Consider the following 26,705-nt stretch of genomic DNA (forward strand, 5'->3'; position numbering starts at 1 on the left):
AATTGAGGGCAATGTAAACATGTCATTCGTACTACCACACTGCTTTGGAGCTAGGTCTGGCCATGCAACTGTTTTCTTATTAAGACCAGGTGTTGACTCTGTTGTATTGCCTAATTCAAGCAGGTCTTTGCAAAGTGAACATTATAAAGACTTGTTCATGATGGCATGCAATGAAGTAGGATAAACAGTGTATAAAAGTAGATTTTTTACCTTGTTTTTAGTAGTATTGTGAAACTATTCTTATTGTCTAAATCTGAATTCTTTACAGCTGGATCTCACAATATATTTGAATAATGGTTGTTAACATAGTTATTGGCTTGTGGGTTCGGTGGCATAGTCAAATCCTGCGTAGCAGTATTCATTACTTAACACATAACTAAATCATCTTGACTTTTTCAGGACCGGTATGCTTTTCTCACTGAATGGTATGATCCCACAGCAGCCCTGCTCCGGCGCTACCAACTGTTCTACTACCCCAAAGATGGTTCTGTAGAAATGGTACTGTTTGACCACTTCACTTAATATTCATCTGGTTTTTGACTGTCACCGCTTTTTGTGACTGCGTTTTATTCTTAACAAACTCCCAACATGTTTCTGGTTTTTAGTTTGACGTAAAGAACCAAAGGATATTTCTGAGAAGGACCAAATATGATGACATCCATCTGGAGGACTTGTTTGTGGGGAACCGAGTAAATGTGTTCTCACGGCAGCTAAATCTGATAGATTACGGAGATCAGTACACAGCAACCCAACTCGGCAGTAAGAAAGAAAGGTACGCTTGATTAGGCGGTGCAATAAAGCTCTCTTATCCGCTTTAGTTACTGTACACTAAACCTCACAGCAGTCAGCCCCATTTTATGCAGGTTCTTGACCTCACAATAATCTATGGACTTGTAATTTGTTAACAAAACAATATATACTTCTTTATATGGGACTTGAACTTTAGTGTTATAAAGACTGATGAAAATGTCATTTTCTATTAACTGTTCTACTATTTGACTATTGACTTTGAACAGATTTCTCCTTCTGGACATAAAGCAGAACAGTATACATGAACTTTTTCACATTTTGTCACGCTGCAACCACAAACTGTTGTGTAGGTGTCTCTCTTAGGTCATCTAGAGAAGTAAATAAGTTGAGCCCAGTCAGATTGGATGGACAGAGCACCTTCTCTTCCACATGTTAGCTGTGTCCCCTCCAGGGCTTGTGGTCTTCTTTAAATTTGATACTGTTGCAATTGATTTTATTTAGTAGTATCAGAGTAAAAGGGGATGAGTTTAAATGCATGCAACAGTTGCCAGAATTTTATTTATAAAAACTGTTCTAAACCGCAAATCATTTACCTTCTACTTCACGGAAACTGAAATCAAAACGAAATATGCAGAGAAGGTAGACAGCTGGATGTCCAGATGTCCCACAGTCCACACTGCTTGTTGTTACAAAAAATACCTTCAAAGTCCAGGGAATTTATTGTGGAATATTCAACATTCAGCAGAAGGCTTGTGAATTGGGGAAATCATACCAAGTCTGCTGAATTAATACAAAAGGTTGACAAATTGTACAAAGCGTCTGATTTTATTCATGTATTAGCATCTAAGCACTGTAAAGCAATCTGTGAAAATCATAAGTGACTGGGTTTGAATGTTGTGTTCCCAAACATCAGTTATGGGCTGTTGGACAGTCTGAGGGTTGCAGTAATTATGAGATAACTGACACTGAATCCTGGGGATATCCAACCAATCAGAAATGTTTATCACCTCCCCTAGGTCACAAAGCCTCACTCCGAAGGTCGGGGGTAATTTCACAGTGCCATCTCCCTACTAGTGCTGCTTTATGTAGGAGAATTTGTCCGCCAAGAATACAATTTTAGCCTTGGTTCCTAGGCAGGTTTGCGAGGAAAGGGCCCACAAAAAGACACTGGTATAGGTTTCTGCATTAAAACAAACATGAAGAATTTTAGAATGCAGTTAGCTTAAAAAATGGGTAACTGCTCATTCAACAACACAGCTTCTTAGAGGAAACAGCTAAAACGATGGTGAGAGACCTGATGAAGAGCCTTAAGCTGAAATCCTAGATTAAAATCAGAATAAGCATTTATGAGCCTAAACCTAAGTGTTTAAACAGTGTACATAAATAGTAAAAGAGAGTCATTCCACAACACTGTTGCCACATGCTTGCTCAGGGGGAGGAAGTGCTGCAAAGTCAATAACTCGATGCATTCGGCTGGGATTCCTTACATTGATTTTTATCAGTTTGCATTATTAACTTAATTCAACTGTGTTGTATTATAACTAAACACTGTTGCCTTGCAGCAAGAGGGTGTTGGGTTTGAATCTTGGCCTGGGGTCTTTCTGTGTGGAGTTTGCATGTTCTCCTAGTGCATGTGGGGGTTCTCTCCAGGTACTCTGGTTTCCTCACACGGTCCATAAACATGGCCGATAGGTTAATTAGTCTCTCTAAATTGCCCTTCGGTGAGAGTGTGTGGTTGTTTGTTCTGTGTCTCTGTATTGCCCTGTGATAGACTGGTGACCTGTCCAGGGTGGACCCCACCTCTTCTTCAGTGATGGATGGATGGATGGATGGATGGATGGGTGGGTGGATGGATAGATGGATGGATGGATAGATAGATAGATAGATAGATAGATAGATAGATAGATAGATAGATAGATAGATAGATAGATAGATAGATAGATAGATAGATAGATAGATAGATAGATAGATAGATAGATAGATAGATAGATAGATGGATGGATGGATGGATGGATGGATGGATAGATATGTGGATGGATGGATGGATAAATGAATGGATGGATGGATGGATAGATATGTGGATGGATGGATGGATAAATGAATGGATGGATGGATGGATGGATGGATAGATATGTGGATGGATGGATGGATAAATGAATGGATGGATGGATGGATGGATGGATAGATATGTGGATGGATGGATGGATAAATGAATGGATGGATGGATGGATAGATATGTGGATGGATGGATGCATGGATGGATGGATAAATGAATGGATGGATGGATAGATATGTGGATGGATGGATGGATAGATATGTGGATGGATGGATGCATGGATGGATGGATAAATGAATGGATGGATGGATAGATATGTGGATGGATGGATGGATAGATATGTGGATGGATGGATGGATGGATATGTGGATGGATGGATATGCGGATGGATGGATGGATGGATGGATATGCGGATGGATGGATGGATGGATGGATGGATGGATGGATATGCGGATGGATGGATGGATGGATGGATGCATGGATTCTAACTATGAATGACATTAAATGTATGTCAGTCAGTTTGAATCTGCCTGAATCTGTATATTAATCAGATCTGTTTGTATTCCAGATGCCATGAGATTACTTTTGTCTTGAATTGCCACTGTAGAAATAAATTAAAGTGAATTATTGCCATATGCTGTAAAATCTTACTTCATATTTTTCTGTCTTTCTTTGTTCCAGAACTCTCGCTCTGATAAAGCCAGATGTGCTTACCAAGATAGGCGATATCATTGAACTGATTTACTCCTCCAACCTGATTGTGACCAAAGCAAAAATGACCAATCTTACATGGTAAGGCCATCCTGCCACAGACTGCCTAATAAGAGTGGGGTACTCCTTGGAGGTTTAGCCAACAAAATCTTGTCTGAGAGGGAGATACGTTGTGTTTGCAGACAGTGTCTCCACTTAAACAGAAGGACTCTGCTTTCTTCAACACGAACAGCGAACATAGGACATGCAAGGCAGAAGGGCTTACATCTATTAACTTTTATCAGCCATGGTTTAATAACTATCAGATTAGTTCTAACCTTAAGTAAGGCCATGAAGGTAGCTTTAAATAGCTCACTTCTAGTAAGGAGATGTTGACTGAAGAGTCCTCCATGTATGTTTTGCACTTTTTTAGACGCTTTGCAGAATATTATTCTTAAATTCAAATAATGTCTGTAAAAGTCTCCTCAGAGATATTTGGTCTCCTTTTCTTCTACTGTTACTTTACAAATTAGAAATAAGAAGTGGGAAAAAGTGTAAAAAGCAATTCTTTAAGAATTGTTATCCAAAAAGTCCCTGCATGTCTGGGATTAGAGAGTTAACATGTTCTATTCTTTTAGCATCTTGTATTAGTGAGGAGTTGGTTAGCACTGCTAATATTACTAATGCTGCAGCCTCGGTGCCTATAGCCCAGAGAATGTAGATGTGGAACTGTAAGAAGTCAAAGGGCTGCCAATCCAGCATGTTCTGTCATAGACAGAGGCTGAATGCTTAAAAGGATAAAACAGGAACCTTTGCTGTACTGCATTAAGCCTAAAAGCCTCACTCTCTACCAGTCTGAATGATCCGCAGACATGTTAAAGAAAACACAGTTTCTCTTTTAAATAGCTCCTACATCTATGTACTGTCCCTGACTTCATTTTTAAACACTTCACTGATGCTCAACATCGCTAGCTTTGAGTTTTCTTCCCACAGTAACAGCATCCACACCAAAGAGTGACTTGATTTACATTTGGTTCACTGATTCATAAAGTTCACAGTGGGTTGGGCTGCAAATCAGCTGATTCTGGTTTTCAACCAATTTATTGCTACAACTTTAGTTTTCCTTCATTATTTTTTGTTTTACTTTTTATTTTAGAATATGTCTGTGTTTAGTTAGATTTGTACTTCCTATTATTTGAAAAAGAAACTGCACAAAATGAGACTTCCTCCCATACGCTTTACTCTGGGCTCTTCCTTGAAGCCCATCTTGTTGGGACGAATGTTAGAAAGTGGTCCCGTGGACACATTTGCAACTCATTCAGAGTTACCTTTGGCCTTTCTCTTATCTCTGATTAATATCTGCTTTGCCTGATCTGGCAAGCCATGAATACTTGGTAGAGAATGACTTAAATCAAAAGAATAACACAGCATTGCAATGGCTCTCTGACAGGCAACTACAACATTAATGTAATGGTTCTCAGGTAGATACTTTTTTATTTGTTTGCAGCCCAGCTTTCCTTAGTTCTGCACAACTTTAGTTACATAGTTGTTTGGAGAACTTCAGAGCTTTACTGCATCGGTTCATTAGAACTATTTCAGACTCCTTTTAATAAATATAAAAAGACAAATAACCTTTTTTTTGTCAATGTAAAAATTAAATCAGACTAAACCTTTCCTGTTTTAAGTCACTTTAAGAAGTTTACAATCATCTCCTTTGTGTTTGGTAGCATTAGCTTTTAAACTGTATGACTTGGGTCAAACATTTTGGGTTTGCTTCCACAGGTTTCTCATTGATAGTTTGCTGAAATTTTGGCCCGTTCCTCCTGGCAGGAATAATTGGCTTTATTGTTCTTAAATAACATTTTTGGCGGTAAGCTTAGGGTCACTGTCCATTTACCAGACCCATTTGTAACCCAGCTTTAACTCCCTGGCTGACGTATGAGAGCGTTGCTTCAATATTTCCACAGAATGCACATTCCTTATGATGACATTTATTTTAGGAAATGCACTTCCATTACATCATGCTGCCACTCCTGTACTTCCCAGCTAGCATGTTGTTCTCAGGCTTGCAAACTTCCTCTTTTTTTCTCCAAATGTAACAATGGTCATCACGACCAAATACTTCTATTCGAATTTTATCAAAACACATGTCTCAAAAAAGAAGGAAGATCTTTGTGCGTGAGAGCATTTGAAAACTGTGCGCTAGCTTTTTTGGCTTCTTCCTCTCTGAGTGTCCTTTTAGCCCAGGTCAGTACAGGATTAATTTCACCGTGAATAATAAAACTGTCTCAGCATCTTCACGACAGTTTGCTTTTGTTCTGTGATTGATACATACGTTTTGCACCAAAACACCCTTATCTCTGGAATACAGTCTCCCACCTGAACAGTATGATCATCTGCTGGGATTCCCGACCGAGACTCCACTTTCTGAGACTACTGAAGACAGTAGAGTTAAAGAGGAGGCTTGTGATTACTTTCTACCTCTCCAATATTGAAAGTGTTCGGTTATCTTGCTTAATAGCTTGGTATGCCCAGTCCACAGCAGCTGAAAGGAAAGCCCTACAGAGGGTGGTGACCACACTCTCCCATTGCCAATGTATTGTGGAACCAAGGAAATCCTTCAGGATTCCTGTCTGTGCTCCTTACTGCCCTCAGGGAATAGGAGAACAAAATGCCTGGCAAACATCTTCTATCCTCAGGCCATAAGAACTGTTAACTCCCCTTTCTACACCTATCGCTTTCTCTGCATTTATGAATGTGACCTTCAGCCAAAGAGGTTGTGTGATTTCTGCATGGTTCATTGAAAGCAAGCACCTGATGCACAACAAGTTTTTATATATAATTGAAACTTAGATATGTATTTATTGTGTTTTTAGTCTAAAGTTTACATTTTGAGTGTGTGCACCACTGATCCCCATTTAATTTTGTTGTAATAAAGTAATCAATCAATCAATTAATCAGTAAATGGATATTCTCTTGCTGTTTATACTAGCGTATAATTGTTTAACAGATGGACGTGGCACCGTTCAGGCATCTGAATATTGTGCCCAAGGGTTAATCAGACTAGTGGAGGTCCACAGTTTTCTTCCTGGTATATTAACTGATTTTTATAGATTTTTCTATAAAGCCACAAAAGGAAGCAGTCTGTTTGAGGTGTACAACCACAAATGTTGTGAATTTAAAAATCCATGACATTGCGATCATTCATGCTTTCCCAAAGTGTTTAAAGTAATTTTAGTATATGTAAATGTCTGACTTTGAAGAGCCTAATAAAAAAAATCCTTGCACAGTTTTCGGCATTTAACAAATACAAATAATTTTAACCCTGAAAGAGGTTCAGAGCAGAAAATTTTAGTCTGGTTTAATGTCAGACAGTGAAATTAAAAAGGTTATGTGTCTTTTTATGAAGTATATGTTAATATCTGGTTTCCAGTGTGTATCTAAAAGTTCAGATTGTGTAATAAAACCTCAGATTTGCTCGTGTCTCATCTGATCCGTTCTTTTTTTAATTTTAAATTGATGGTTAGTCACTAATTCCAAGAGTTTTCTTAAACTGCCAGAAGTAAAATTATGTTGGCAAAGTGGAAAAATACTAATAATTTTTTCCAGAACTAGAAGTGTGTGAAGTAATGACCTTGTTAAATAAATGCAGTTTCAGCTGGAGTCTAAAAGTATTGTATTTCCCAAAAGATAAGAACCTAAAGCCCAGAATTATCTCTGACCACTCTTAATGACTCTAATCTGGTACACAGAGTTCACTTTAAAAGTCCAAGATCACTTTGTGACAGATTAACTGTGGTTTATGGTCTTGTTACGTTGCAGGAACCAAGCGGCAGACTTTTATGTGGAACATCAGTCAAAGGCTTTCTTCAAGTGAGCGCCCGTGTAAATGATTTGCAGGTTCTGGGCACAGGCCGTTGCTAGAACTGGTGATAATGATCCTAATGACATTGCAGTGACATTTGAACACATTTAGTACCATTTTCTATTTAAATCATTGTTGCAATTCAGTGTTGCTCAATTTTGCAGCAACCTGGTGCAGTTTGTGTCCTCTGGCCCCGTGGTTGCCTTGGAGCTGATGGGTGACGAGGCCATATCCATCTGGAAGAGGCTCCTAGGACCAGCAGATTCTGCTTTGGCACGAAAGGAAGCACCGCAAAGCGTTCGAGCCCAGTTCGGAACGGATGCCGTCAAAAACGTTTGCCACGGCTCCGAGTCATTTGCTGCTGTGGCAAGAGTGAGAATGTCTAGCTAATGTCATGTTTGCCAGGGCCTTTGTAGCCTATTATCTGCATTGCCAATAATAATCCCCACTAAAGCTATGGTGATGTGTTTGTTTTGTCAGGAGCTTGAATTCTTTTTTCCTTCAACGATCGGCCATGGTCCCTCCAACACAGCCATCTACACAGACTGCACGTGTTGCATCATCAAGCCTCATGCCATATCAGAAGGTCAGGTCATCACTTGTAAAAGTTATGTTAAAACAGTCCTCATAAAAGCACAACTCAAATACACCCATTCTGTTTTACAATTCTCAGCATTTGTTGCTCCGCTTGAGGTCATTGTCCTGTTGGATGATTCAATCTTGGCCAATCTTTAGACAAATGGCCTGACATTTGACCTTTGCACACTTTGTTATACAGTAGAGTTCATGTTGTCCAGGCCCTCCTTAAGTATTTAGAGAGTATTAAATATTTATATTTCTAATGTTATTGTCATTAGCATGTAACATGCTAACTAGGGCTCAGCGGTTTGTCTAAACTATGCATGTTCTGACCTTTGGGTGAAATAGGTAAACTTTGCAAATGATGAGAAACATTGTGTTGCATCATATTTCCACTCTTCAGAACAAATGGTTCAAATTCACCACTAAAAGCCCATACCTATTATTAAATTCATAGTAATGATGATTGGACATAAACTTCTGCGTGGCTCTGTATGTTTTTACTCCGTTGTGTGTGGAATGGTCCGCATTGTGAAATACAGCAGTCCTGTATTACGAAGAACTCCCTCTAGTTATTGCTGTTAAAAGGTTTGAGCCACACAAAGACACTACGTAGTTACCAAAACGACCCTGGATTTATCCTAATCCCGAGCTTGATCCTCGTTCATGGAGCATGCCACCGGAGCTCTGACCTGTGAAATGGGAAATTCTCAGGACAGAGCTGAAGTAAGCACATAAAAGCTGTTGACCGAGAAAGGACCCATAGTTTTTTTTTTTTTGTCCCACAGCCGCTATGTTTAGCCACTATTAATTTATTACATGGTTCCATAAAAATCCTACTCCTGGGGGTTTACCTTGAGTGCTATCCCTTATTGATCATTTGTTCAGTACTGATTTGGACCAAGTCTTTTCTTATCTTTTACCTTTATAGAGACTGCTGTTTCAGTCTGACATTGTTTAACTGCCTTATCTTCAGAAGAGATAGTTATGCTGTAATGTTCTGAGATAGTATAGTTATATATATGTTCCTAGTTTTCACACCTTGAGTTAAGACGAACACTTTATGACAAATCCTGTATACTAGAAGATGTTAGCAGGATCCTGGAACTGTGCATGCTGCCCTCCAACATGACTTTCTGCCACGCTTAATTGGAATAGAGCCAACATTAATGTAACCTCTGCAGAGACACATGTGCTGTGCCTGCTAGGACATGGTGTGAGAGAAAATGCATTGAAAGAACATGTAAAAGCCAAGGCATACTTTGTTTGTCTGTGAGGCCTCATTGAGCAAGAGTTAAACTTGCAATCAACTGATAAATTATCTTGGTGAATAATGCTGTTAATTATTTACAGCGCCTTGGAAAAGTATTTATGGCCCTTGAACATTTTCCCATGCTTTTCCACCACAACTGATAAGAGTTATAAAGCTGATAAACACAGACAAGTGGAAAATAAGACACAAGGTCAACCAAGTAAGTTTGACTTGCAATGGTGAGACAGTCCTCTGCTAGAACAGCGGCTTCCTTCACACAAAGGGAAAATCCTTGCCCCAGCCTTTTATTTAAAATTCACATTTCCAACAAGCAAAACGCTGGAATCGGTTCAGCCAATTCTTACAGAGATTTCAACCTAAAAGAGTAATTATTCCCATATATGGTATAACCTTGACATGTCCAGAGAGTGATCCACTCCAGACCGCATTCCTTAACCTTCCACAAACACTTTTTCACACTAAAAAAGCAATCATAGAAATCATCTTAACTATAGTAGAACTTCAGACATAAACATGATTTAAACTAAACAATGATAACTTGTATACATTTTTCCAACAACAATGATTATTTAGATTTTAGGTGTTAGACCAACATAGACAAAGTAGTGTGTTACTGGTAAGTAGAGGAAAAATGATGAATGATTTTCCTCGTTTTTTTTTTTTTATAAACAAAAGTCAGCATAGTGAGGCTTGCATCTTTTTGCCCCCTTTACTCTGATTCTACTAAATACATTCCAGTGCCTCATGAGTCATCCAATTAGCAACTAGAGTCCACCTGTGTGTAGTTTAATGTCAGTATAAATCCAGCATGAACTTTGAAGGCCTCAGTGGTTTCCTAGAGAACATTAGATAACAAACAGCATCATGAAGACCAATGAACTCAGCAGACAAGTCAGGGAGAAAGCTTTGGAGAAGTTTAAAGCAGGGTTAGGTTATAAAACTATATCCCAAGCTTTGATCATCTGACAGAGTTCTGTCCAATTCATCATCTGAAACTGGAAAGGGTATTGCACAACTGCAGACATGCCAGAGTAGTCCAAAGAGAGCAATAATTGGAGAAGTAGCCATGAGGCCCATGGTAACTATGGAGGAGCTGCAGAGATCTTCAGCTCAGAAGGAGAAATCTGTGGACAGGACATCTGTCAGTCATGCACTCCACTAATCTGGCCTTTATGGAAGAGTTGCGAGAAGAAAGACACTAATGGAAGAATGCAGAAGTAGTTCTGTTTGCGGTTCTCCTCAAGTCATTCAGGGAACATAGACATAACAACCACGTGAAAGAAGGTGTGCTGGTCAGATGAGCACAAAAGCAAACTTTTTGGCTTAACTCTGCACACCAGACTCAACACATAATCCCCATAGTGTAATGTCTTAGTAGCAGCATCATACTGTTTGGATGATTTTTCTTCGGCAGGGACAGAGAAGCTGGTCAGAGTTGATAGGAAGACAATTGGAGGCAAATGCAGGAAAATACTGTTAGAGGCTGCCACAGACTTGAGACTGGGGCAGAGGTTCAACTTTCAGCAGAACAATGACCCTAAACAGCCAGCCAAAGCTACAATGGAATGGCTTAGATCAATACATGTTTATGTGTTAAAATGGGCGAGTCAAAGTCCAACATACATTAAAACTGTGAATCTGGGGCAAGACTTTAAATCTGCTGTTCACAGATGATCTCAATCCAATGTGGTTGAGCTTGACCTATTTTTCAAAGAAGAAAAAAAAAACGTTATCCTGAAGATGCGTAAAGCCGGTAGACTCATACCCCAAGAGACTGGCAGATGTAACTGCAGCAAAGGTGGTTCTACTAAGTGATGACTCAGTGGTTTCATTAGAGATGCATGTCGTAGTTTTCAGATTTTTATTTGTAGAAAGGTTTCCACTTCACAAGTATGCACTGCTTTGTGTTACTTTAATCCATTAAATCCCCCAAAGATCAATTGGCGTTTGTAGTATAATGTGACAAAATGTGAAAATGTGTAAGGGTTGGGAAGACTTTTGCAAGGCCCTGTATGTACTTAATGTAAGCTGTGATCGGGATGTGTTTTTCTAGTTTGTTTGGTTTGGTTTTTATTTGGTTGTTTCCAAAACAGTGAGTTTGTCACAATCTCACAAGGTGTAACCTTAAGCCTTCCCTGTCCTCACTGTGGTTTGGCAGTACAGGTGTTTGGTGACATCATTTGAAGTGAGCAGTGCTGTTTACATGGAAGTAGGTGTGCTCCCTCTGACTGAAACAACAATCCATATGTTTAATGTTTTAGATGGGAGCAACGCAAAGTCCTTTATTTATGTATTTATTCTAACTAGGGAAATTGTTTGAACTTATTAATGAAAATTTGTTTAGCTTATGTCTTTGATTAGTTGTCTCACAGAACGTTTGGGAGTTGATTGTTGGAAACATTCAAAATACCTAAAGAGAGAGCACTTTTACTGTTTAAAACAGGACTCCCTTTGGGTTTGGCATCAGAGCTGTGATATATTTGGTTGGAGCCAAGAATAGTAAACCGGGCTGAACAATTTGCTCTGCTGAGAACAAATCGTACCTAAATACTTGCTGTGATTTCCCCCGAGGATCACCTAAATACCTTATTTATGTGCCAGCTACGCCTTCAGAACCTGGCCTATCACAGCAGCCATGAAGGATGTTGTGACTGAAAATGCACTCAGACATGACCGGAATAGAGAAGCTTCTGTTGCCAGGCACCAGGAATGGGATCTCCTAGCAACAGCAGCAGCTGCTTCAGAGTGCTGTGCTGATCCTGGGCAGGACGCTGCCTGGGGAGGGTAAAGAGGACTCAGGGGTTTGGTTTATTACCTCACGCACATATCTGGACTGTGACAGAACCAGACACAAATTTATTGACGCTTGCACCTGATCCAAAATGAAAGTCACATCTGCATGCAGCAGAATTGATGGGAGGTGTCTTTTTAGATAAGTACACAGGCTGCTTTTTATCAAGATTTCAGACTGAGATTGTGAAACTGGCGCCTTCATTCAAATAAGAGTCTGCTACAGTCTGACCTTCAATGTCACCGATGTACCTTCACTGCTGCAGCTGCAGCATTTTACGCTAATGTAAAACCACCGTGACTCGACAAACAGCCTGGTATCTCACTGTCGGAAAGGTTTGGCTAGACAGAAATTCTGGTTTTGTCTCCCTGTATGTTAGAAAGCCCTCGTCTAAAGGAGAAACTAAGGTCATTGTAATGCTGGTCAGAGGTTTACGTATATTCATCATCTGCTTTTATTGATGTTTTTAAATCATTCCTGGCAGTTGGTCGCAGACGTTTATATTTATTGTGGTAGTTTTTAATCCACACAGGTTTAAAATATAAATACACTCTCCACTAATATTTTTATTTATAAAATGATTAAGGTCACGGCATCATTGTGCCTGGATATTTCACCTCCTTCTATCAGGAATAGAGTAAACCTAAATTGGTTGGTATTATACAAAGGATATGGCTTTTAAGCATACTCCATATAATTTTAACAGAGTTGAGGTCAGAGAAAGTCCAGTAGGTTAATGTTCACCAGCTTTTTCCATTCCAAAACCAGTTTGGGATTATTGTTCTGTTAGAACAACGAATTGTGTCCAGGTTTCAACTCTCTAGCTGTTGATTTAAGGTGATGCTAAAGAATTTGCAGGTAGTCCTCCTTCTTCATTATACATCCTACTTTTGTGCAATGTGCCAGCACCACTGTTAGCAAAACAGACCCTCAGCATGACTTAGCCACCACCATGCTTGACAGTTGATACAGTTCTCTTGTATCTGAGAGCCTCACCTGGACTCATTCAAACATAACTTTACCATTATGACCGAGTAACATAATTTTGTTTTATTTGATCTTATGTAGCAGCAAATTTTAATCATGATCAAATCCCTCTCTGTCCATGTTGATAATACATTCCTTCATTTATTTAGTAAAGTTGTATGTTGTATATTTCCGCCCTGGAAAAAGAATAAATCAAATTCATAATTAAAAGCCTATACAGGTCCTTCTCAAAATATTAGCATATTGTGATAAAGTTCATTATTTTCCATAATGTCATGATGAAAATTTAACATTCATATATTTTAGATTCATTGCACACTAACTGAAATATTTCAGGTCATTTATTGTCTTAATACGGATGATTGTGGCATACAGCTCATGAAAACCCAAAATTCCTATCTCACAAAATTAGCATATTTCATCCGACCAATAAAAGAAAAGTGTTTTTAATACACAAAACGTCAACCTTCAAATAATCATGTACAGTTATGCACTCAATACTTGGTCGGGAATCCTTTTGCAGAAATGACTGCTTCAATGCGGCGTGGCATGGAGGCAATCAGCCTGTGGCACAGCTGAGGTCTTATGGAGACCCAGGATGCTTCGATAGCGGCCTTTAGCTCATCCAGAGTGTTGGGTCTTGAGTCTCTCAACGTTCTCTTCACAATATCCCACAGATTCTCTATGGGGTTCAGGTCAGGAGAGTTGGCAGGCCAATTGAGCACAGTGATACCATGGTCAGTAAACCATTTACCAGTGGTTTTGGCACTGTGAGCAGGTACCAGGTCGTGCTGAAAAATGAAATCTTCATCTCCATAAAGCTTTTCAGCAGATGGAAGCATGAAGTGCTCCAAAATCTCCTGATAGCTAGCTGCATTGACCCTGCCCTTGATAAAACACAGTGGACCAACACCAGCAGCTGACACGGTACCCCAGACCATCACTGACTGTGGGTACTTGACACTGGACTTCTGGCATTTTGGCATTTCCTTCTCCCCAGTCTTCCTCCAGACTCTGGCATCTTGATTTCCGAATGACATGCAGAATTTGCTTTCATCCGAAAAAAGTACTTTGGACCACTGAGCAACAGCCCAGTGCTGCTTCTCTGTAGCCCAGGTCAGGCGCTTCTGCCGCTGTTTCTGGTTCAAAAGTGGCTTGACCTGGGGAATGCGGCACCTGTAGCCCATTTCCTGCACACGCCTGTGCACGGTGGCTCTGGATGTTTCTACTCCAGACTCAGTCCACTGCTTCCGCAGGTCCCCCAAGGTCTGGAATCGGCCCTTCTCCACAATCTTCCTCAGGGTCCGGTCACCTCTTCTCGTTGTGCAGCGTTTTCTGCCACACTTTTTCTTTCCCACAGACTTCCCACTGAGGTGCCTTGATACAGCACTCTGGGAACAGCCTATTCGTTCAGAAATGTCTTTCTGTGTCTTACCCTCTTGCTTGAGGGTGTCAATAGTGGCCTTCTGGACAGCAGTCAGGTCGGCAGTCTTACCCATGATTGGGGTTTTGAGTGATGAACCAGGCTGGGAGTTTTAAAGGCCTCAGGAATCTTTTGCAGGTGTTTAGAGTTAACTCGTTGATTCAGATGATTAGGTTCATAGCTCGTTTAGAGACCCTTTTAATGATATGCTAATTTTGTGAGATAGGAATTTTGGGTTTTCATGAGCTGTATGCCAAAATCATCCGTATTAAGACAATAAAAGACCTGAAATATTTCAGTTAGTGTGCAATGAATCTAAAATATATGAATGTTAAATTTTCATCATTACATTATGGAAAATAATGAACTTTATCACAATATGCTGATATTTTGAGAAGGACCTGTAGTTTACATGATGATAATGCCAATAATGGGTGTATGTAAAGTTCTGACCATTATTAATAGTGTCACTTTACCAGATCATACTCATATTATTCTCCATGTTCCTTTCTTTTAGGATTTACAGTATGATCAGGAAGACCTTCAGGTCATTGGAGCATAAACAGACGTGTATAAATCAGTGTAAACTTGTTGAAAGGCTCATTGAAGTTGACAAATGTCTGTGATATGTTCACAGGTCTAACTGGGAAGATCCTGAACTCCATATCTGAAGCTGGATTTAAAATCTCTGCTCTCGAAATGGTAACGTTTGACACACAAAGATACCCTGTTTCATTTCCCCATGCATTTATATTGAGCCCCTTTACTGTGATACTCCCAAATGAAATGCATTCCAACCAACTCCTTTCAGACACGTAGTTAGTAAGTAGAGTTCACCTGTTATAAATACACATCCGTATTGATACAGCCGTTCTGTGAAGGCCTCAGAGGTTTGTTAGAGAACAAACAGCATCATGGAGACCAAGAAGCACATCAGACAGGCCAGGGAGAAAGTTGTGGAGAAGTTTGAAGCAGGGTCAGATTATAAAACAGAATCCCAAACTTTTAGCATCTCGTAAAGCTCTGTTGCATATATTATCTGTTAATGTAAGGGTTATGGCACAATTACAAACCCACCAAGACATGGCCGTCCAAGACAGAGCTAACAACAACAACAGCTCTAAACAGATGACGTCAAAGTGTTGATGTGAAGATGGATTGAGGTACAGTTAAACCCAAAAGTTATTCATACCATTTGATGTAATGTTCTTTGATTTCAAATTATTAAGCAGTTTGTTACTGATAAAAATGAGATAGACATCCTTCAAAAGATAATCAAAACAATGTAAAAGGAGAATGAATAAAAAACTGATTTGATATCTAATTTTCTTGAAATATGGCATGTCAAAAATTGTTTATACCCTTCACAATAAGCAATAGAAATATTTTCACTGGCAATACAGCAATGAAACCATTCTTATAATTGCTGTTTCCATTGGTATTTTAATGATCTATTTTTGACAATGAGCTCCAGGTCTTTAAGGTTGGAAGGCCTTCTTGCCATCACCCTAATCTTTAGCTCCCTCCACAGCTTCTATACCAGATTCAAGTCAGGACTCTGACTGGGTCACTACAAAATGTTATTATTACTTCCAATCAGACGAAACATGTTGGTAAAATGAAAGATCACATTAAATCTAAACCTGTCTGGAATATCAATAATTTTGGGCTTAACTGTAAATACAGGGCAGTCCTGATAGAAAACCAAAGCCCTGTGGGTCATCTTCCGGCAGGACAACAACGCTAAACATACAATCAGGCATCCACCTCCTGTCTGTATGCAGACTCTTCTCGTGTATTAGAAGGGTCCAGTCAAAGTCCAGACCGAAATTCAATTGAGGGCTTTTTTGAAAAAAACAAATGGCTAAAATCTTCTGTCTCCTAATGTGCAAAGCTGGTAAAGACCTAAAACACTTGCCGCTGTAATTGCAGTGAAAGGTCAACGTATTTGATCAAAACACAATGTATCACATTTTCTTTAACTTCCAAATTATTCACAACTTTCTGCTGGTGTTTCACATAAAATCCTAATAAAAATATTTGAAAAAGTTCAAGAAGTATAAAGAATTTAGCAAGGAGGGCTAAGGGAGAGTTGTTTTTGAGCTGTGACTTTCTGTGATTGGCTGAACTGTGATCATATTGTGATGCATTAGCAGGAATAAAAGTGCATATCTGCATTGCATACATGATTTCATACCCTAATTGTTATGATGATATATTTTTCATTGAGCTTGTAAAAAAACCTTTAGAGTGAAGCATTTCCATCTGATTAATGGACATCCTTTATTTGCAGACTTCTGTGTTCTGCCGTTCAGTCTCCATAATCCAGATGACATTTTGCCTGTTTTTTTGTTCTGATAGTTTAACGTGGACGCGGCAAACGCAGAAGAATTCTATGAGGTTTACAAAGGCGTCGTCACAGAGTATCCTGTAAGTATAAACATGGCACTGTTGTGCCATCATGGCAATCACACTTCTATCACTTGCTACAGTTGATTATACAAAAACAAAGGCTGAGCAAAGCTTAGTGTAAGAGGATCTAGGAGACTGATAAAAGGTATCACAGGAGATGAGCTGTAGCCGTGATCTGTGTGTTTCCTGAGAGGCAGCTGTGTTTATTGTTACATGTTTCAATGGGTTTTCAGAGTATGGTGACCGAGCTGTGCTCCGGACCCTGCATGGTCTTAGAGATTCATGGCACAGATGTATCAAAGTCTTTCAGGGAATTCTGTGGACCTTCGGATCCTGTGAGTACCTCTGGTATTCTTATTATTTTCTACACCAGCAGCAGCCAACTTTATATGAAGAACACTTTCAACGTGTTTTAAAGTGCAGTCCTCAAAATAGCGTGCACTTTCCAAAAATATCACAGTCCAGTTAAACCGTTCTTTATTAAACTTCCAGTGCTGTTTTAGCAGTACATGAATGCTGCTCAGTGATTGTAATATTAAGTTTTATGCTGGATCTTTCAAGTTATCCAGGTCTTTGTTCTTGTTATTGTCTTAAAGAGGTAGTTCTGGATTTTTGAAATGAGGTTTTGTTTATACATTATAAGCAGTTAACATCTAAACTTCAGTAAAAAGCTCCCCTGGTGTCTTTATTTAGTATAAACTCAGATTATTTGGTCCAACAAACTTTAAACTAACAGCTAGTCCTAGTGGAACCAAGATCAAATTGGATTTCTATCACCTTACAACAAGTCCTGTCTCAAAAACATCATTGTTTTTGGGAGGAATGGGAGAATTGGGAGGAAGTCCGAGTACCCGGAGAGAACCCACGCATGCAGGCAGAGAACATGCAAACTCCATGCAGAAAGACCCTAGACCAGGAGTCGGACCCTGGACCTTCTTGCTGCGAGGCAACAGTTCTGTTCTACCGTGCAGCCGCATTGTGATCCGTCCAAGTGCTAATACATGCACGTCCAAACCACTGGCGGGTCATTCACACAGAACACAATGAGTAGGGACACAGGAAATGGAGGTCAGAAGCGGCACGCCATCGACAATCTTCCTCTGTGAAACACTGGGTACTGTGATTGACTAGATAATTAAAAATTAAGGCAGTGTAAAAATAATTAAAATAACTTTTTGTTAAACCAGTAATAGTTTAGTTTTTGAGGCTGCTTTATTTTTAAACAGTTGAACTGACCAGAAGCACTTTGCATGCTCTGATCTCCACGCATGAGTCACATACGAAGATTACTGGTGTCGTACTACCTCCTATTGTGCAAAACTTGTGTGAATAATCATCATCTTTTATGGGACGCATCTGCTGAGCAGTGCTTAATGCTGACAACTAAAAGAAAAACCAAAAGGATAGGTCTTTGTCACTTAAAACAAGCTTTTTTCCTTGTTTTTAACTGAAATCCTAAGACTTGGAGGAACCGTTTTGATTTTGTAGCATTATGCTGTATATATGAAAGAGTTTCTAGCTTAAGCTAACAACGACAACCCTTAAAACAGATAAAGTGTGTGTGGGTGTTCGAACTGGTGTGTATGTTGTTGGTTACAGGAAGGACAACACTTGATGTGAAATCTGATGAAGAGGCTGCACTTGGTCAGCATAAGTGCAACATAACATACCTGCAGACTCTGTCCTCCAAATGTAGCTGTGACTGATGAGTCTGCTCTGAATCATGTTAATAATTTCAAGAGGTCAGCTTGTTTTTGTTTCTGATGCAGACTTTTTCTGCTTTTTCTCTGTTTCACCATCAGCACTCCCCAAAACATTCAGAAACGTTGTTTCTTTTAAAGCCACAAAGAGGAACAAAGTTCTGATAATTAGCAAAGGAATTTCTCATCACATGATGGCAACATTTCTCAATGATTCAAGAACAATTAGGCTTCTCTGTTTTCATTAGTAACTACTGCTGCATTTTCCTTTAGGGACGTTGATACAGAGACTGCTAAATCCCTCAGATCTTCTAAGAAACTGTGTTTTTATTCTCTAAAACATTCAAGAGATGAAATTTGTTTAATTATGAAAATCTTCAACAGACACATTGTAAAGGAAATACTTTCCATTGTCTTCATACGCCTCCTCACTAACATCTCAGTTTTCCAAGTACCACTGTACTCTCAAAACATTTCAAACAATACTACAACTGAAGTTTTCTTAAAAAATATTATGCATTTGCATTATAATTTTTTGAAGTTACATAAATGATGAGGAAAACCCTGAAGTCAGAATTCTGAGAGACATACGCTGAGATTTCCCTCAAACCCCAACCCAGACATTCCAATATGGCTGCCGTGTATTTAAAGTGATTCCTCTGCTACATTGTTGAACGTCTATTTGAACACATTTACATTATGGATCTGTTGTCTGAGGCACAACTAAAATGTTGTTAGGTTGGGTTGGATCTTCTAGAACCAATTTCTAAGTGCAGAATAGGGACGGGTGATATGGCCATAAATGTTAACGAAGAAATGTATGGAATTTATTGTGATGAAAATAAAAAGTATTTTAAAATAGTTAGTTTTTAGCTGTCAACCTATCACTGCAGGCAGTCAGAGCCTCACAAAAACAAACACTGTTCTTAAGATGGCACTTACCCATTATCACAAAGGGTAGTGATGCCTAGAAATGTACATTATAGTTACATCTGAGCATATTTTACACGCTAAAAGTAACAATCGTCATTCTATCAGCTAGAGATAGGCAATATGGGATTACAATTTTATCTTGATATTTATTGCAATAATGTGATCATTAAAAAGTATATTCAAATTAATTGCAGACTTGTTTGGCAGTGGATCGTAGGGCACAGTGTACAGTCAACACCTCAGCGGGCTGTAGAATACAGCTAATTTACTTAATATTTACTTTGTAAATAGCTGATACCAAAATTTCTTCTAAGTACCACTAAAGGCAACCCAAGTACCATCTGTAGGACCACAGTCTGAGAACTTCTGGATAATCAATACATTTAAAGGAACAGGAAGAAGATTATGGTACTACGTTGTGGTATATTTTCAATTACAGGATTTAGTCATTTTGTAGGTTAGAACACTAACTGATGCAGTTAGAGAAGTCTGTGTTTATCCTCCTAGCATCGAAGCAGTCTGATATCCAGAAAAGATGCTGCTTTGATGGGAACATATGCTATGAGCTCAAATATTATCACAGAAGCTGGCTTTTAGTGAAAGCAGCTTTGTTAGTTTCTCACATCGTTGTTCTGTCCATCTGTGACGAGCTCAAAGAGCGCAGTGACAAACTGTTCAGAGCTCATATATTGCTTGATTTTTGCATTACACAGCTTAAGGTTACCTTTCTGGGTGCAGCAACAGATAGTGTTAAGAAATGGGTATGTCTGAGCCTTTGTTAATATATTTCCATAATACTTTGCAGGTCGACCAAAGGAGTAGACTGTTGTGTATTCCTGTGGTTTTTGGCTGGGGTCTAAACCGAGTGTTATTTCAATATATAGCTCATTAATAAATCTTTGATGGAGTTACCACGACCGGTCGCTTATCAGTCAAACTAAACCTAAAATAGCCTCTTCTTTTATACCCTTACCTGTTTCTTATTCACTTCCTTTAGAACGGGGTCACTTCCCATCTTTGCCTCTCTTACACTTTCTTTTTGCATTCCTGAGATTTGAGGTGAGTTTATGTTTTTGTAAATACAGTGATGTTGGTCAGCGGGAAACAGCAAACAAGCTGCAACGTTGTTTAAAAAGGATTAGTAAATTGGAAATGTTCCCGGATTTCCATCAGCATTGGTTACCAAGTTGATTTTATAACAGGATATACAGGTCCTTCTCAAAATATGAGCATATTGTGATAAAGTTCATTATTTTCCATAATGTCATGATGAAAATTTAACATTCATATATTTTAGATTCATTGCACACTAACTGAAATATTTCAGGTCTTTTATTGTCTTAATACGGATGATTTTGGCATACAGCTCATGAAAACCCAAAATTCCTATCTCACAAAATTAGCATATTTCATCCGACCAATAAAAGAAAAGTGTTTTTAATACAAAAAACGTCAACCTTCAAATAATCATGTACAGTTATGCACTCAATACTTGGTCAGGAATCCTTTGGCAGAAATGACTGCTTCAATGCGGCGTGGCATGGAGGCAATCAGCCTGTGGCACTGCTGAGGTCTTATGGAGGCCCAGGATGCTTCGATAGCGGCCTTTAGCTCATCCAGAGTGTTGGGTCTTGAGTCTCTCAACGTTCTCTTCACAATATCCCACAGATTCTCTATGGGGTTCAGGTCAGGAGAGTTGGCAGGCCAATTGAGCACAGTGATACCATGGTCAGTAAACCATTTACCAGTGGTTTTGGCACTGTGAGCAGGTGCCAGGTCGTGCTGAAAAATGAAAGCTTCATCTCCATAAAGCTTTTCAGCAGATGGAAGCCTGAAGTGCTCCAAAATCTCCTGATAGCTAGCTGCATTGACCCTGCCCTTGATAAAACACAGTGGACCAACACCAGCAGCTGACACGGCACCCCAGACCATCACTGACTGTGGGTACTTGACACTGGACTTCTGGCATTTTGGCATTTCCTTCTCCCCAGTCTTCCTCCAGACTCTGGCACCTTGATTTCTGAATGACATGCAGAATTTGCTTTCATCTGAAAAAAGTACTTTGAACCACTGAGCAACAGTCCAGTGCTGCTTCTCTGTAGCCCAGGTCATGAGCTTCTGCCACTGTTTCTGGTTCAAAAGTGGCTTGACCTGGGGAATGCGGCACCTGTAGCCCATTTCCTGCACACGCCTGTGCACGGTGGCTCTGGATGTTTCTACTCCAGACTCAGTCCACTGCTTCCGCAGGTCCCCCAAGGTCTGGAATCGGCCCTTCTCCACAATCTTCCTCAGGGTCCGGTCACCTCTTCTCGTTGTGCAGCGTTTTCTGCCACACTTTTTCCTTCCCACAGACTTCCCACTGAGGTGCCTTGATACAGCACTCTGGGAACAGCCTATTCGTTCAGAAATGTCTTTCTGTGTCTTACCCTCTTGCTTGAGGGTGTCAATAGTGGCCTTCTGGACAGCAGTCAGGTCGGCAGTCTTACCCATGATTGGGGTTTTGAGTGATGAACCAGGCTGGGAGTTTTAAAGGCCTCAGGAATCTTTTGCAGATGTTTAGAGTTAACTCGTTGATTCAGATGATTAGGTTCATAGCTCGTTTAGAGACCCTTTTAATGATATGCTAATTTTGTGAGATAGGAATTTTGGGTTTTCATGAGCTGTATGCCAAAATCATCCGTATTAAGACAATAAAAGACCTGAAATATTTCAGTTAGTGTGCAATGAATCTAAAATATATGAATGTTAAATTTTCATCATGACATTATGGAAAATAATGAACTTTATCACAATATGCTAATATTTTGAGAAGGATCTGTATAACAACAGTGAAGGTGAAGTTGGCTCAGTTACTCAACAAAGATAAAATATGTTTAGAAGGAAGGAATATGGTTAATAGTTTTAAAAGCATTTTACTGATTACAATTTGAGTGGGGTGCATTTGTTTTCAGTCCTCTTTACTTCAATACAACTAAATATAAATTCCAGTGCACCCAACTCGTGTCAGAGGTCAGCTAGTTATTAAACAGAGCCCACCTGTGTGTAACTTAGTCATAGTATAACTCCAGCTGTTCTGTGAAGGCCTCCGAGGAACAAAACAGCATCATGAAGACCAAGGAACACAGCAGACAGATCAGAGAGAAAGTTGTGAGTAGTTTAAAGTAGAGTTAGGTTATTAAACAATATCACAAGCTTTGAACATCTCTTGTAGCTCTGGTCTACCCAGAGTAAAGCACAACTGCAAAGCTACCAAGACATGACCATCCACCTCAACTGGTCGGCCATGCAAAGAGAGCATTAATCAAAGCACTAGCCAAGAGGCCCATAGTAACTCTGGAGGAGCAGCAGAGATTTGCAGTTCTGGCAAGTCTAGAAAGAAAGCCATTGTTTGCCCAGTCACCAATTTGCCACAAGGTACCACAAACATGTAGAATAAGGCGGTCTGGTCAAAGGAGATCAGAATGTAACCTTTATGCCTGATGCTAAACTTTCTCATGGTGAATCAAAAGCTCTGCTGCGGATGTCATTGAACTTATGACCTTTGAAGTTAGTTTTAGGTTGGATATTGCATATTCGTACTCCGCAGATTCAGCGTGCTCATCCTCCTGTTTGGTCCGATGCAGGCAGTCTGATTACGGGCAGCTGCTCTCTGCCTGCTCCCTCTTGCAGACGCTGGTTCGCTAAAAGACCGTAAATAAATGTCTGAACCTAACACGTTGTTTCATGGTGGTTTTGTTTTGTGTGTTTTGGGGGAAATGTTTGTGCCTTTGAACAGCTGATTTTATGTGTGATCAGCTGGTTTCGGATGTTATTACATACAGCGCTCAGCCTGCATGTAATTCAGAAAGGTGATTTGTCATTTTCTTTTCTGTCAGCCTTCAGGCTGGTTTATGACCCGTAAACGGTAAAATTACATGTATGACCTGCTCCGGCCACCGTGGTCCTTAATATTATTGTGGTTGCTCTTGAGTATTATCAACTTTTCCCTGCACTGTCTCAAAGAAAACCTTCTCATTTTTCCTCCTCCGGCAGCCAATCAGTGAACAGCAGTCTGGTCACCTCACATGTAGTCCCTACTCAGCCCCGGTCGTACCTGCTCAGGAGCAGGGACCAAAAAAGTAGGTACCGGTACGTAAAAAACTGTAACGGAAACGCTCGCAAAACAAGCTGAGTGGAGTCGAGTAGGGCCAAATCGAGTCAGTGGAAAAGGGGCATATGTGTGGGAGAAAACTACCCCTGAACACACCATACCCACCGTAAAACATTGGCAGCATTATGCTGTGGGGATGGGATGGGTTTTTTTCCCAGCAGGAACTGAGAAGCTGGTCAGAGTCGATCTGTAGATGGATGGATCTAAATACTGGACAATCCTGGAAGAAAACCTGTTGGAGGCTGCTAATGACTTGAGACTGGGGCGGACGCCAGCTGTCAGATCTGTCTGAGCTAAAGCTATTTTCCAAAGAAGAACTGACAAAAAAATCTGTCTCTCTATCTGCAAAGTTACTTACTTCCAGCTGTCGTTGGTCCTACAAAATACTGACTCAGTGGGCATAAATACAAATGGACTGGACAATAAAAACCATATCTACCTTTTCTACCACTTCACATATATGCACTACCATATAAAATCCCAGTTTAGAGTGTGAAAAGTTCATGGACTTTGAATACATTTGCAATTGTTTTCTACATATCCACACTGCAAAGAGGTCCCACAACTGCTCCAATTTCTTTCAAGGCCACGCCATTCAGGACTCTTTGACGGTCACCACTTTGATTGCTTCAGGCTTTACACACAAAGTGGGAGGTCAAGGTGTTTCATCACTGTGTGACCTCAGATACACCGCAGTATTTCCTCACCGCTCACCTAAACGTTAACACTCCCCATCTTCAGTGAAATTCAGCTGTTTGACGTTAGCAGCAGACCTTCGCAGCAGCACTAAGTCCTGTGGAGGTAAAATGCTGTTGGCCTGAGGTTTAGCAGACGTGTTGTTTGGATGGGTACCAAAGTCTGGAACATTTTCTTGTTGACTGGATCATATGCCTGTAAAGACATTCCAGACATTATTATCAAATTAAGAGATAAGACTGAACTTTTTCCATAACTCCAGACTGGATAAAAAGGTCAAAACGTCTTTTACCAGTAAAAGGCTCACCTATTTGTGTTAAAGAATAAGCTATAGATTTGTTCTAGCTGACCAATCTATAAACAGCTCAGGACTGATGGGAATAACCAAGACTGTCCAGCTGAACTGATAGCTGTTGAGGCCAAATCAATTTATCTAATGTTTCCTTATTGGAGAGCACATAAACAAACACAGATGTTCCAGAAAAAGGATGCACACGTATTTACACCTAAACCTTCTGCTGCCTTGCTCTGCAGCCAGTGCTCTGTCTTGTGATGTGCCCTGATATGAGAGTGAGGGGACACACTTCTGCTGTGTTAACCGGGCCTGAAGTGTTTTTACAGAGATTGACTGTCCTTAAAGTAAACACTTCCCATTTAAATCAGTAACCGAGTAAGCCTTGTCTGCCCTCTGCTACATATAACAGTGGTCTGTTGATACATATATTGTGTTTCATAATTGAGGACAAACATGCATCAGACAGGCTTTAAAAGCTCTTTTATTGCTGTAAGCTGTATACATTCCATTGATTTTCTTTCCCATAATGGTTCCAGAGAAGATGATACCATACCAGCTGCTGGCAAGGAGCTAATTTTAGTAAGCAGAGTTCCTGTTAAATTTCACTCTGCATATCATGCACTGCTGCTGCCAGCTTCTGCTTAGTTCTCTTCATCTACCTCAGCAACCCTCCCTGGGCTCTGTGGTCAGACACCCTCTCCTCACTTCCATGCAGAAGACATGTTCAGGGGGAACAGATTTGCTCATCACTCCATGACATGTTGAGCAGCATGGCCATTGAGTGACGAGATAGGAGGTTAGACACCAAACTCAAACCTAGACTTTATGGGCAGACAAAGACTGTTACATATGAGTTGTTTTGACTGAAATAGTGATGTTCTAAATACATCATCCTAATTATGAAACACGGTGGTGGCAGCATCATGCTGTGTGGATGTTTTGCTTCAGTGGGGAAAGGAAAGCTGGTCACAACTGATAGGCAGATGAATTGCTCTAAACAAAGGCTCTAAACCTGGAAAAAATAAAGTTGTTAGAAACAGCAAAAGATTTGGGACTGGGTTGGAGGTTTGCTTTAAACATTCATAGGTCATAGGTCGGAGCATATTCATGTGCTGCAACAACTTAGTTAAAGTCTTGACCTAAATCCAATTGAGAACCTATGGCAGGATTTGAAATTTGCTCTTTACAAATGTTCTCCATTTAATCTGACTGGGATTGAGTTTGTCTGGTTTTTGCTTCTTTTACAAAAAAGAAAACAGGCAAAAAGTTCAGCATTGACTCAGGACGGCTGAATACAAATTTCATACATGGAGGTTTGTGGTTTTAACCAGACAAAATGTTTAAATTCAGCCACTTGAATGGCTTGTTTAAGGTCGTGCTACAGCATCTCAATCAGGGATATAAATACTTTTGTAAAGCACGGTACGCTTTACAAACAAACATAAAATTATACTCCAAGGTTTTCATTAAAGAATGACAACAAAAGAGACAAGTACTGTCCAATACTGGACTTTATATTTATATAAAGATTTTTGCCGTGTTTGACTGTAATTTTATTTTAAGTATTTGATTTTACATTAGAGTACCATGAAAAAAATGTTGCCCCCCTCTTCCTTCTGTTTTTGCCTTTTTTCTCACACTTGTTTATCAAACAAATGTATCTGTTAGACAAATTTAACAAAAATCTGATTTTACTGGTTTCATTTGCTAAGGAATTAAAGCTATCTAAACCAACCCCTATAACTAACAACTGGTGGTACCAGTTGTTAGTTATGTACAGAAGCAGACAATCTGAGCGTTTGGATAGCCTTTTCCCTTTAATAAATGAAATCAGTAAATGCTAAATATTTGTATTTACTCTTAAAAACTTGTTTGATCTGAATCATTCACATCTGACAAAACAGAAGAAATCTGTAAGGAGGGAAATCATGGTTCACAGGATTGTGTGTCCAAACACTGTGGAGATTTTTCTACATCAATTTCCTGACCTCTGTAGGGTGAGATGGTCAGCAGTTCATGAAGCATTACACATTTCTGGGCAGTCATGTGACTTCTAGGTCATTACTGTCCACAGATGTAGCAGTTACAGGAACACTGGTCTGCTA

The 26,705-nt window shown here is 39.7% G+C and overlaps 1 protein-coding gene across 1 annotated transcript in view; it reads left to right on the forward strand.

Annotated features, from left to right (window-relative positions):
* The window catches only part of nme7 (NME/NM23 family member 7), a 33,456-nt gene that overhangs the window by 1,711 nt on the left and 5,040 nt on the right, over positions 1-26,705 (forward strand). Inside the window, exons 2-10 of the mRNA XM_047374367.1 lie at positions 400-498; positions 606-772; positions 3,488-3,598; positions 7,319-7,369; positions 7,526-7,733; positions 7,842-7,947; positions 15,052-15,116; positions 16,776-16,844; positions 17,060-17,161. Coding sequence (XP_047230323.1) covers positions 400-498; positions 606-772; positions 3,488-3,598; positions 7,319-7,369; positions 7,526-7,733; positions 7,842-7,947; positions 15,052-15,116; positions 16,776-16,844; positions 17,060-17,161 — 978 coding nt within the window. The remainder of the gene's footprint in view (positions 1-399; positions 499-605; positions 773-3,487; positions 3,599-7,318; positions 7,370-7,525; positions 7,734-7,841; positions 7,948-15,051; positions 15,117-16,775; positions 16,845-17,059; positions 17,162-26,705) is intronic.

The sequence above is a fragment of the Girardinichthys multiradiatus genome, chromosome 9 (genome assembly GCF_021462225.1).
Source record: "Girardinichthys multiradiatus isolate DD_20200921_A chromosome 9, DD_fGirMul_XY1, whole genome shotgun sequence".
In the NCBI taxonomy this organism is placed as follows: Eukaryota; Metazoa; Chordata; class Actinopteri; order Cyprinodontiformes; family Goodeidae; genus Girardinichthys; species Girardinichthys multiradiatus.